The sequence below is a fragment of the Eublepharis macularius genome, chromosome 9 (assembly GCF_028583425.1).
Source record: "Eublepharis macularius isolate TG4126 chromosome 9, MPM_Emac_v1.0, whole genome shotgun sequence".
NCBI lineage: Eukaryota > Metazoa > Chordata > Lepidosauria > Squamata > Eublepharidae > Eublepharis > Eublepharis macularius.
This window is the reverse complement of record NC_072798.1, coordinates 75,416,692-75,430,453: the sequence shown is the minus strand read 5'-3', so window position 1 is coordinate 75,430,453 and position 13,762 is coordinate 75,416,692. Positions and strand designations below refer to the sequence as shown.

The 13,762-nt window shown below is 43.0% G+C and overlaps 1 protein-coding gene across 2 annotated transcripts; it reads left to right on the top strand.

The window, feature by feature from the left end:
- The first annotated feature begins 3,692 nt into the window (after window positions 1-3,692).
- Window positions 3,693-8,058, top strand: GPR85 (G protein-coupled receptor 85). 2 transcript variants are annotated; one of them, XM_054988860.1, is made up of 2 exons: window positions 3,693-3,777; window positions 5,302-8,058. In XM_054988860.1, exon 2 carries the CDS (start codon window positions 5,483-5,485, stop codon window positions 6,593-6,595), a length of 1,113 nt encoding a protein of 370 aa, XP_054844835.1. In that variant the 5' UTR covers window positions 3,693-3,777; window positions 5,302-5,482; the 3' UTR covers window positions 6,596-8,058. The 2 variants fall into 2 exon arrangements, with proteins under 2 accessions (XP_054844835.1, XP_054844836.1); XM_054988861.1 differs by lacking the exon at window positions 3,693-3,777 and adding an exon at window positions 3,806-3,889.
- The last annotated feature ends 5,704 nt before the right edge of the window (window positions 8,059-13,762 follow it).

Here is a 13,762-nt window from a genome sequence, read left to right as displayed (position 1 = left end):
CAGCCAACCTACCTTTACCTACCCCGTCTTCCCTCCCCAGGCAGTCTCTCCCTGGGAAAAAAGTAGCCAAATTGCATGCTGCCAGCCACCAGGCTGGGCCAGGCTCAGTTGCTGGTGAGGCACTTGCAAAGACTTGCAGGGGATATCCCACTTTACCCTTTATCCCCTTCCATATACAATTTCTTCTTTCCATCGTCTTGAGAATCCCAATAGCCTCACTTTTCCCTGCTTCCGTCTCATCCACAACCAACCTTTCATCTGCCCCCTACCTTCAGATATATTATTTACTTCATTTATACCCCATGTTTCGCTCAATGATGTCCCAGAGCACTTACCTTATTCTCTTCTCTAGCGTTTTATCCTCACAATAATCCCCTGAGGTTATTGAAACTGAAAATGTGTGATTGGCACAAAGTCATGCAATCACTTTCCACAGCCAAAGAGAGATTCAAATCTTGATCTCCCAGATTCTGATCTGAGACTCTAACCACTGCACCATACGGGTTTTTGTGCAGTGACTGCTGTTGAACAGTAGCAGCTGGTCCTGGAAATTGTCTTGCAGCTGCTGCCAGATCTGGCTCCTTCCTCGAAGGCCAAAACAATCCTGAAAAGAGCCCTGTCCCCTTCCCCTGTCTTTTACTGAAACAAACCAAGGCATGAAGGCTGGCAGTACTGTTATGGTTGCTTAGCAATAGCCGCTGAGGTCATTTGTTCTTAAAGCTACAGGTGCTACTTCTGTCATTTGGAGGGTTTTTTAAGGTTTTTTTTTTTAAGATTTCAGATTTTTCTGCAAATCTGGGGCTTTTCTCAGGTTTGTAGAAAGATATATCCTGTCTGTTCATGTCTCCAGTCTCTGGATTTAAGTATCCACAGATGGGGCCACATTGAGAATTAGATATACAAGTATACTGATACAGAGAGAGAGAGAGAGAGGAATACACACACATGGGTATATACAAATGTTGAGAGGTGAAGGAATTATTACAAAGGCAGAAGGCCCAGTTTATTAGGTTGTAGGCACGATCTATATCATTGCAGATTAAAATAAGATCCAGCAAATGGAGTAAAAGATCCGGTTAGAACAAGTGCACTGCTTCCTACTGATGAATTGGATTAGCATGAATCTGAATAGTATTCATAAACTTTTAAGCAGGGACAATACTTACTGTTGTGAGCTAACTATCCCCAATCCCTATTGTGGCCATTCCAAATCAGCATTTTCTCCCTGTAACACACATTTTTTAAATTACAGGAAGGTTGAAACATTTTGCTACTTGTTTCACTCTGTTTCAGTTTTTAAACTTTGCTTTGTCTCTCCATTTATTTTCTTGTGTAAAGACTGTCCACTTTTCCAACAAACAGCAAGAAGGCATTGCTGCCACATGATAACATCTATCACATTTAAGAATATGCAAAGCCCTAGACGGAACAGGGGAACTAGGGTTGATAGTACTACTTGAGTAGCTATGATGACACGGGGTGGGGGGGACATGGTGTGGTAGCAGAGCATCTGCTTTGATCACAGCTCCCAAGTTCCACCCCCATCTTCTCCAGCTAAAAGGATCAGGTAGGAGAGCAAAAGGCCTCTGCCAATCAGCATAAACAATGTTGACCTGGACAGACCAATAGGAGGAAGTGCCATGTGTTCCATCAGTGTTCAGAGGTGGTACCAAGTTGGTCACAGAGGCAGGACCCTGGGTAGTCCATAGTTGCTGCTGTTGGGTAGTTGCTTCCATAAGCAAGGTTAGGCCAACCTTCTCCCCCAAGCCCTGAGTGAGAGAAGGATCTTCCAGAAAATGTAGATCCTTCATGATGTACAGAGTAAGTTTCCACCGGAGGCTGTGACTGACAACGCAGGGTGTTCTGCAGTTTTTCCTGCAGGATCTGGCATGTAGGAGGTAACTAGATTAAGGCCACCCAGTGATTTACATGGCAGAGTAGGATTCAAATGTGGGCCTTCCAGAGCTAATCCAACACTCTAACCACTACACCACACCACTAAGGTTGCCAGCCTCCAGGTGGTGGCTGGAGATCTCCTGAAATTACAATGGATCTCCAGGCCATATATATCAGTTCCCCTTAGGGATGCCAGACCCCCACCAGGGCGGGGATCTCCCGCCCCCGCCCCCCACACTCCGCCCCCGCTTACCTGGCCAGCGAGGGGGAGTGCATCTTCCGTGCGCGCTCCCGTGCACTGCAGCTGCCAGGATTGGGCCTGTTTTGGCCCAGATCAGGCCTGGATTGGGGCCACTGCAGAGCACTGGAGTGCTCCTGCCCTCCACAGCAGCCCCAAATGCACCTGTTTTGGCCCAGATCAGGCTCGTTTCAGGCCCGTTTGGGCACAGATTGGGCCTGTTTTGAGCCGCTGCAAGCGGCTCAAAATGGGCCTGATCTGCGCCAAAACAAGCCCAAAACGAGTCCGATCTGGGCCAAAATGGGCACATTTGGGGCTGCTGTGGAGGTCAGGAGCACTTCTGTGCTCCGCAGCGCCCCCGATCCAGGCCCCTACGGAGCATGGGCATACTCCCAGGGGGTGCATGATGACATCACTTCCCGAAAGTGACACACACACCCCACTCCTGCAGGTGCCAGGCCCCAATCCCCCACTGAGAGGTTGAGGGGGCCTGGCAACCCTAGTTCCCCTGGAGAAAATGGCCAGCTTTGGAGGGCGGACTCTATGGTATTACATCCCATGGAGGTCCCTTCCCTCCTCAAGCCCCACTCTTTCTAGACTCCACCCCCCAAATCTCCAGTAATGTCCCAAGGTGGAGCTGGTAACCCTAACACTGGTTCAGTCTCCATTTCTTAAAGCAATAGCCATTGGCATTAGAACAGGACTACCAATTGCTTTTAATTGCTAAATGCTCAGAGGTCATATACCAGAGGAACCACGAGTATTGGGGGCGGGGGGGGGGGAGGCAACAACAGGAAGAGGCTCTGGCTTTTGCCCCACTGCTTGTGGACTTTGGGGGGCATATGCTTGTCTATGCAGGACCAGATGGATCATGGGTCACCGTGTGTTGTCTGTCCATCTTACAAGGGTGAAGGAATTGCTGCCGCTTGGAATTCCACCAGTTCCATAGGTACCCACATATACGGCTTGATCCAGTTACAAGCGGTTCACAGTGGTGGCTGGGGGCCTAGAGGACCTGAAACCGCAGGCCCTATTCATAGGCACCGTCGCGCGGTGCAGGATAATTTGCCTGTCACTCGAATACGCCTTAATAATCAGCCCTCGTAATTGTTCCAGGCAGTTCCGCACCTGGAGGGGAAGGATTGCGCGTTTGGGCGCAATCCCGGCCAACTCCCCGACGCTCCCTTCCCGCCCTTGCCGGGAGACTGCTCGCCGAGCGCGGCGGCGAGGGAGGGGGCGCATCCGAGTCTCGTCCCTCCTCCCACCCCTCTCCGCCAAGTGCAATAACAATGCAGTCACCAGCGCGAGAGGAGAAGCGGGGCGCGCGGGGCGAGCGGGCGAGCTGACAGGGGCCGCCTCGATGCTGCCGGAGAAGCCCCGGCCGCCCTTTCGCTCGGCCCGGGGGCCGCCCGCGCTCGCCCGGCTGCGTGCTGCCTCGGAGGCACGCTGCCCTTCCAGCCGCCGCTCTTGCTGGGCAGGCCGCCTGGCCCTCGTCGAGCCGGCGGCGGCGGGAGCGGCGGCCGCTGCCGCGTTACTGGGAGAGAGATTGTGCCGCTGCGACAGGAGGAGAGGAGGCTAGGCACTCGAAGAGGCGGACGGAGCATGCGCCGGCGAAGCCCACTGACTACAGCGCCTCAGCCAAGGTAGCCAGGGAAGGAAATAAATATATAAATGACGAGCGGCAGGAGGGGGGGAGACCGGCAATTTATAGAAAGAAGCCGCTCTGGCGAAGGGGGGGCTTTCCAGCACCAACAGGTATGGGGGGAAAGAGGCTGGGAGTGGGGGAGAAGTGGCTGGGATGGAAGCAGAGGCAGGACTGGGGGAGGGATGGAGAGAGGGCTGCCAGCCCCCCCCATGGGAGTTGCATGTATTTTTTAAATAATAATAACAATAATAATAAGCTGCATGATGTAGGCAGACCATATCTGCACGACGGGTGTCGTTTTTGCAAGTCTGCAAAAATAAAATTATTATTATTGTTATTTGAAAAATGGAGCGACTTCATGGGGGCTTGCAACAGAGAAAGCCAATCCTTTCCGTCTGCCTTTCTGTGTATGTGCATGTCAATGGAGGACCGATTTCGTGGTAGGGTTTTTTTCTCCCCTGTTGTTGTTCGGTACACACACACACAACAAGGCTGTCATGATCTGATCCGGCTCTTGTTTACACAGCAGCAGCAGCAGCAGAAACCCAGACGGTTCCTAAAAGAGGAGAATGGTGGCAGGGGCTTCTGCTCGAAGCCATTGTGAAGATGGTCTGAGAAGGAGAGGCGCTCTGGGGGCAAAGGCGAGCCTCCTGCTGGATCGCGCCCGGAGAGGAGCTCTCCAGACCCCTGACATGAGCCGAGGCTGGTTTATTTTCTTTGTTAGGGACGGGCAGCTTTAGGAGATAATCCGGAGCTTGCTTTCTCCAAAAAAGGATCCTTCTAGTCTATGCTAGTCCCAGCAGGGTCTGAATGAGTGGATGTTATTCCTGGGTGTGTTTCTCATTTTTCCAATTTGCTTGCATTATGGTTTCTCTCTCCCCCCCACCACCCCATGTTGGAATGGCAAGACAGGGCTAGCAACTGTTTTGCATAGATTTCTTAATTCCCCCCCCCCAGGGTCTGGAGAGAGGGGGGAGGGGAGCCCGGTTCTCAGAAATGAGGATTTCTCTTGTCTCTTTCAATGGAGAGGAACTAGCAGGGTGTGATCAATACGCATTGGTGAGTTGGGTTAAAAACACACATTCTGCAGCGTTTCTTTTGGATGTATTCCATATCAACACAGCATCTGCCTCTGAAACCACATCATATCTTGGGGGGGAGGGTAGATTGGGCATTTTATCAGCGGATTCAACAGTCTTTCTTTGGTGGTCTATTTCCTAAGGTTCCAGTTCTGGAATAATAGTGTAGGAATCAGGTTATTCCCAAAGCTTCAGAGGCAGCTACTGTACTATTATCTCTTTTGCCGAGGATGTGATTGTAAACAAGACTCATCTCAGGTGCTCTGGAAAAGGAAATTAAAAACATTGCATAGTAAGTGTGCAATTCTCACTGAATTTCCTCAAACAAATAATAGTACTCCAACTTCCTCTGGCTCTCCATAAATTATCGTGTCGGTTAGCGCTTCCTGGCATCCTTTATGTGTTAACTTAAGGACTGATAGCTTGATTTCTCTTTTTTCCAGATATTTTTGATGGCATGACAAATCAGCAGGAAGACATGAGGATGTACTATGTATCTAGACACCCGATCAATTCTGCTTATGGAATACATTTTCTGTAAGATGTATGGATCTATTTTTCCCTTGTTCATATATATAGATCATGAGACTTGACTGAGGCAATATTCATAGCATCCATCCATCTATGGCGAACTACAGCCATGCAGCTGACAACATTTTACAAAATCTATCCCCTTTAACAGCATTTTTGAAACTGACTTCACTGGGTTTCATCATAGGAGTCAGTGTGGTGGGAAACCTGCTGATCTCCATTTTGCTAGTCAAAGATAAGACCTTGCATAGAGCGCCCTACTACTTCCTGTTGGATCTGTGCTGCTCAGACATCCTCCGATCTGCGATTTGTTTCCCATTTGTTTTCACATCAGTGAAAAACGGCTCTTCTTGGACGTACGGGACTCTCACTTGTAAAGTGATTGCCTTCTTGGGGGTCTTATCCTGTTTCCACACCGCTTTCATGCTGTTCTGCATAAGTGTGACCAGATACTTAGCAATTGCCCACCACCGCTTTTATACAAAAAGGCTGACTTTTTGGACTTGCTTGGCAGTTATCTGTATGGTGTGGACCTTATCCGTAGCGATGGCTTTCCCTCCCGTTTTGGATGTGGGCACCTACTCGTTCATTCGGGAGGAAGACCAATGCACCTTTCAGCATCGTTCCTTCAGAGCCAATGATTCTCTGGGATTTATGCTGCTTCTTGCTCTTATCCTTCTAGCCACACAGCTTGTCTACCTCAAGCTGATCTTTTTTGTTCACGATCGCCGGAAAATGAAGCCAGTTCAGTTTGTGGCAGCGGTGAGCCAGAACTGGACGTTTCATGGTCCTGGAGCCAGTGGTCAAGCAGCTGCGAATTGGCTGGCTGGATTTGGAAGGGGTCCCACGCCACCAACCTTGCTGGGGATCAGGCAAAATGCTAACACCACAGGCAGGAGAAGGTTGCTTGTCTTGGATGAGTTCAAAATGGAAAAGCGCATTAGTAGAATGTTCTATATCATGACATTCCTTTTTCTAACCTTGTGGGGTCCCTATTTGGTAGCCTGTTACTGGAGAGTTTTTGCGAGAGGGCCTGTGGTTCCAGGGGGATTTCTAACGGCTGCTGTTTGGATGAGTTTTGCCCAAGCTGGAATCAATCCTTTTGTCTGCATTTTCTCCAACAGGGAGCTGAGGCGCTGTTTCAGCACAACCCTTCTTTACTGCAGAAAATCCAGGTTACCAAGGGAACCTTACTGTGTTATATGAGGGAGCATCAGTAAATCTTTAGCCTTGTGAAAACACTACCCTTCTCTGCTAAGCAATGGTGGCCTGTTGCCATATCTTGAGAAGAAGAAAAAAAAATCAAGAATGGGATGTCAGCAGTTGTAAGGATTTGGGCAACAACATTCTGCAATCTTTGCAATAGCTCATCTCTTAATCCTATCTTAAAACCTAAACTTGTTCCTGCTGATCACTCATGAAGGTTTGTAATTAAAGAATACAGGACTGAACCACTGCCCTAAAAATGCTTTTGATGTGGTTGAAAACTAGGGAATGATTCAGAGAGTAGCAGGTGCTAAATATATCAGCACTAAATGCTGTATATATCACTACGTAAAAGTAAGACCATCATAAAAGATTAGCATTGGACATCTGAATCAGTTAAGTTTGACATATGAGGTTAATGTGTTGATGAAACTAATTTTAAACACTGGATGACCTTTAAATCATTTCATACAATTATTATTTTGCAAAGACTAACATTTGGGGACTGTGTTCAAGTCCTGTAACTGATGGGAGATGTGCCATGTAATATTGGATTATCACCCCCACTCTTTTTGCCTTGTGAGTTTTGGGGAGCATTCCAAAGCAGTGTTTTCTTCTTCTTTTTTTGTTGTTCTGATAAGACTTTATTTTTCTCTGAGTCCATTTTCCCCTTTTTATTATTAAATGACTTTTTTCTTTCAGAATGAAAAAAAAAATACTGGTGTTTGTGTTCTGTGCTTTATTTAATTTTTTGGGGTCTGTTCTTCTAATTTGCTAGAATATCTATTGGATACATTTATATTTTTGAAAGCTAGATATCAGTCTGTTAGGCAACATCAGTGAGATTATCCAATCATAACAACAGAGTAGTCATTACACAGAATAAACCACATGTTGCCTTAAAGAGTTATCTAGTATCTTCCATTTTGTTTAACATTTTAGCAAATAAGAAAAAGGAAACCGAATCTGTCAACTCCAGTCTATCATTCGGGAGTGCATGAAAGATCACTTGACCCACCCACCCTCTTTCCTTTTTATTCCCAGGATTCTCCAAATCAGTAGGCTTATCATTGGGATGATCTGATTTTTTTTCTCTAGGTGTGTTGCCCATTCTTGTTCGTTTCAATAAACACAGGCAGTCAGTGTATGTCTATATTTTAAGACAGCTGTCATGGGAAGACCGCAGCCTTAGTAAGATATCTTGCACAATTTGTGAAGCATTTATTCTACTGAAGGCACAGTCTTGTTTATACTTTCTGCACATTTTGGTGTATTGGTTGTTTCCAATTATTTCAATTTTAACTTGTGAAAGCATATAATATGATTTCTAGTATTTTAGAAATACATTAGAGTCTGTGAGTCTTTCCTTCTTTAAGATACAGATGTGTGGATTTCAATATAAAGTTGCATTTGCCAAAATTTACCTGTGTAGCCTGTTAATTTTCTTGGAATAAAATTTTACATTTTTCCAGTTATACAACAAACCCTTTATTATGATTATTATTACTATTATTTTGTTTAGTGAGCATGAATTATTGAGAATGTAGCCATTATGGATTATTATTCTTTGAATTCACTGTATTCCCAAACTGTAAATGCATGAATGATGGGGACCACAGGATTGATAAATGATATTCTCGACAATAGCACTGTTGTGTAGTTTATCATAATTACCCTGCTATCTATTTGAATATGTCAGTTCTACTTAGAGGTACAATATTTGACATTCATGGCACAGTATAAATTTTGAATGGAGCTGAAGAAGAGCATCATGATTCTGACAAAGCAATGTTTAATATCTAAATGGAAGGACTTGCTCCCAATTAATATTGGTGTGCTCCATCTTCCATCGTAGTTCTAGAACTACCAATTCCCCATTCATCCCATACATGAGAAGCAACTATTACTGGGACTGCTTTAAACACATATGATGCATCATTCTTTATTTTAACAGCCAAAGTAGCATTGATCCTGTATATGAATCAAAATAATTTGTTCAAACATTTGGGAGGAAATTTTGACTCCATTGGTGCTCACAGCTAGATTTTATCTTGACCTAAATTGTACTTCACGCTGATGTGGATGGGTTCAAAGGCTAAATTTACGGTGTGTGTTGGAGCATTATAATAATCAGTCTTCATGAATGAGAAAACATTTCATGTCATAATCCCCCTAAGACTTGAAATTAATGAAATCTTCCAGACTGCCAGGTCCATATACTAGATAATTTGGAATTCATGGTATGGGCTGATTTAATGTTACAGAAATTATTAACTTGAATGGAATTGATATTCAGTTCCTAAAACATGCAGAACTCTTCTTTCATGGCTGTTTCCTATGTGCGTGTGTTAAAATCCTAGATATATCCATGCACATCAACTTGTGTAAAGAGCAGGTATGTGTTTCTTTTACCATGTGCCTATATGCAGGGAAAGCCAATCCCAGCTTTTCAACATATGTATGCATGATAAAGCAGGCATGTACTGCCTTTGTTTAGCATGATGGTAACATGACATTGTAACTGCTTTCCTACACTTTTATAAGAAAAAGGCAAGTGTTGAATGACACTTCTACACTGATGGATGAGTCAGATTTATGAATTCATAGGTTATCAAAATAATGTTTCATTGAATATATTAAGAACAGAATTGAAAGTTAATCTAAAACACATTCGTGGCTAAGATTTAGAGACTGGCTTCATCATGGGATTGAGCCTTCCTGCTTCCTCTTAATGCAACCTTCCATATTGCCAAAATTGTACTCCCTGGGGTTCAGTGAACCCACAGCATGGGGGTGAAATGGAGAAGGTCAGCAGTGGTGGGGGTGCTGGCAAAAATCCCCCAGTACTTCACTGGCAGAATTAATCCACACCAGCAATAACATGGTTAGGATCTAAACGTACCATCAGTACAATATTTACCTTTCTAAAATAAAGATCAACACAATTGCAGTCCTTATAATAGATTTGAAAAACCTGGTGTCATATGCCTGATATCGTCTTCCCAATCAAGTTGAACTTTGCAATGAATATCACAGATAATGAGACCCTAAAATTTTGATCGTATAGTTTGGGAATATAAAGTGGGTACTGCTTCCCGTTTATTGATTTACATCTTGCAAAAAAATTGTGCCAATTAAGAGAAGAAAAGTTTAAAAGGTTTAAAATAAATTTTCTTCCTTTCCTTTTTGCATGTGTCTAGACAGATTTTGCTTTTATTTTGTTCCCACAATAAAGGGATCAAAAGAGTTCTGAATGAAATTAAAAGGCAACACATGAAATATTTTTAAATGACTTGCTGATACTTTTTGTGTGAAATGCACTGCAATACAAATTTATCCAGGGACCTTTAAAACAGTTCCCGAATGGATTATATGCTTACATGGATTAAAATGGTATGTTTGGATAGCTGATAAAATTTGGGGGCAGTGTCTTGTTCTGTGCATAAATGGAGGGAAGCCAAAAAGAAAAAGTTTAGTCTGTTGTTGCGGTGCTGATTTGTGGTAATGGAAGTTCTTTTTATTTTGTTATAAATGCTGGGATGTTGACTCCTGACAGACAAGGAAATGACCTCTTTTATTCCTGTTTGGTATTTAATTATATCTCCATATTTCAGTATTCACCATTTTGTTTTCTCTTGTTTTAAACTAATATTAGAGTTGAATTCTGCATTCTCAAATACTGCATGGTACAATCCCTACTGGACCATACCACTACAGCCTGGGGGATTGTTGCATGACTAAATGCTTGCCCACGTAAAACCTCCTTACACACACAAGGCAAGCGTGCTGCACAACATATTATTGAATGTGTGATTTAACTATTAGCAAATTCAGTAGTTTTACTAGCTACTAAACAGGCAAGAAGGATAATAAACCTCTTTGGATTTTTAAAAAGTCTCTTTACCTGCTCCATTTGCCCCATAGTTCTTCCCTTCTGCCTTTGGCTCACCTGGCCTCTTTGTTCCTCTCGAATATTTTCATCCCTGATTTTGTTATTATCCCAATTTTCCATCAGGGGTCCTGAAGGCTATTTACTCTTAATAGCTTCTCATTCGGTGTATTGCACCCTTGATAGACATGGCAGTCTGTTGAACTTTCATTCCTCATGGCTAACAAACAATCCCAAGTCCATTTAGTAATATATATTATCCACCAAACATACAATGTATAGATCAAGGCATTTTTGTATGATGACTTTTTACCATTTTATATGATTATATGTATTATGACTTTGCACATTTTATATGATTTTTAAAATGTGAAATCATGTTAGCCTGGCTTATTATTGATCAAGCAATTAGTTTAAATATATTGAAAAATTGTTCCGTCCTAAAGTATAGGAAAAATTTCTCTTTGCTGCAAAATAATATGGAAATTGACACAGAAATGCTAACATTCATTGTTAAAAGGAAACACTGGCCTGTATCCCACTGCACCATTTAGAAAATTTAAGTGCCCTTAAGTTTTCTTAAGAGATGGCTATGATTTTTCACTGATTCCTCCTCCCATTATGTCCTCCCCCCATTTGGGGGTTTTGCAGCATTAATAATAAATAATAATACAATTAAAATTAAATTAATAAAAATTGCTTCCTCTTCTTAAGAATGCTAAGCACCCTTAAGTTTTCTTAACATAGATGGAATTTAGGTCATCGTGTTTAATATTTGCTCTTTCATCCAACTTGGATCTATCAAATAATCTCTACTGCAATGACAAACTATAGCAATGATGGATTTGTGAAAATATATAGGCCCAAGAACTGGAACTATTCGTTTCAATCATTTGTGGTTCTTTCTGATCAGAGGAAAATCATTAATGCATTTATGCTGAAAGGCAAATTATCTATTAGCTTTAGATACAATATGGGAAAAATTTATCTTTGAGTTTCTTTTTTATTAAAGTTGGGGCTAGAAGTTTAGGGGAACAATGTCTTTGTGGCTTGCCTCATCACATATCCTTAAGGTTTGTTCTAATTAATTGGGAGGAGTTTAATTTGCTGTTAGAGCTTTAAATGATTGATCTACCGATAAATCAATTATCAATGAATACTTCAATCATTAATCAATTAAAGCCTGACATCCTAGACTCATATATTTAGCATGATCCTAACTAAGGGTCACCATGTGCCTGGCTCAACTGGAAACACAATAGCAATGTGGAAAATGATTAATATGTAGTTGGAACTAATTTCATTTCACATTGGCTTGCTACCCAATGAATGTAAAGTTGGGGAAGTCAAAGGCAGTATCTGCTTGATGGTATTCCATTAGACAGAACCATTTTCAGAGGAAGTCTGTCGAAGGGAGGTCTTTTCCTGGATGTTCGGCTTTCATTTTTTCAAACTAAATTTCTAATCCATGTACATATGGATATAAGGAAAAATGTGCCAACTGTGTTCTTTTCAGTTGCCAGTAAAAGACAACTCCATCTTTCAATATGTAGCCAATGGGTTGGTTGGTTTGAAAGTCACTTACTCTGCAGCAAGAACAGTAGCAATAAAATAATGGACCAAACAGAGTTGGGAACAATTAAAACAAATGATACACTTGTCTTGAAGAATCCAAGCAGCAAAATCATAGGGCCCACGATGTAAAACAGCTATTAAAACTAAACATAATAACTATAAAATATGAGTGCTAATGATCACTAAAGGCTCAGGAAAACGGGAGAGAATCTTCTAGCAACTAAATTAGAAGAGAAGAAAGTGCCAGGCAAATATGGTTTCACAGTAGGGATGCAACTACCGGAGAAGCCCTGTTTCTGCTAGCCACCTGCCTAGCATCTGAAGGCAGGGGTAGTTGGACAAGGAAGAGCATTGGATGAAAATCTCAGGTCATGAGCAGAGTCACATGGGAAGAGGTGATTCTTTATACAGCAATGGTTTTAAGAACCTTTAAGGATTTTGTAAGGCAGAACCAGCACTTTGAATTGTGCCTCCCCCCACCCTAACCAGGATTCCAGTGAAGCTCTTCAAATTCAGATGAAATATGCTAATGAAATATGCTAATCCCAGCCCCGGCTGCAGTATTCTGAACCATTTCCCAAAGAGTTTTCAAGGGCATCCCTGGATATAATGCATTGCAGTCATTGTTTGGACCAAAATGTGGATAATTTTGGCAAACTAGTAAAGTCCAGATTCTTTTCCTTCCAGTTATACAATAATGAACAGAGGGGAGGGTTCCTTAATTCAACCATCTTGTCATGACTGTCAAATTGGCTCCTGGCTGGCGGAATTAGCACTGATTTCCTGTTTTGGGAACACATTAGAATGTCATTTATGTTTCTCTCTTGTACACTGCTTGGTAGGGATTTGATCCACAGTTTTTTCTCATTTTGAATCAAAGTGGTGAGCACTATATACTTTTAATTCAGTTAAAATAATAATTTATAATATAGAAGACTACTTATATTTGGGTTTCTGCTGTTTTCACACTAATCTATATGGCCTCTGGAGACTGTAGTCATTAAAGAATAAGAAAAGGAAATAAGTAAAAAACAAAGGTAATCAGTTACTATTGTTCTACTGTCTAGAAGGACTCGTGAATCTGGAAAGTTAAATTCATTTCAAAGTTGGTAATCATACTTAAAAACTAATTTAAAAACCCAGTTCAAGATTTTTAGGTAGAGTACATTAGTTTAGTTCTGCTGGCTCCCAGTGGATCCCAGGCATATGAATGGCCTGAGGATTTCTCAACATAGAGCAGATGAAAGCAAATATTCCACAGAGCTATAAAATGTTACAGAACAGCTTTCACCCAACCTTCAGGCCTTAAGGGCACAGAAGTCCACTGCGTTTCTCTTTCCTTGCTCTGTCTTGCATTGTGTTTATTGCAGCCTAGGCTGATGGCGCGGAGGATGGCAGGCGCTGGCGACAAACTGAGACCACACAATGGCTGGGTGAAAATAGGCCACAACTTTTATTGCGAACAACAGGTAAGGAGCGAAGGCAGTCATATGGATCGGATCCCCAAGCATCGGCTGGCCCGCCTGCCAGCCGATGAACCCTCCCCCCTCAGGCCCCAGCTGAGGGGGGGCACCCAAGGAGCGGCATTAAGGGGGAGATCATCTGGGTGTACACCCCTGCATGATTCCCCTGTCGCCTGGTGGTGAGTCCGCCTGGCAGCCCCCGAGCTGGGCATGCACCTCCGTGACTCACCCCCAAGATTC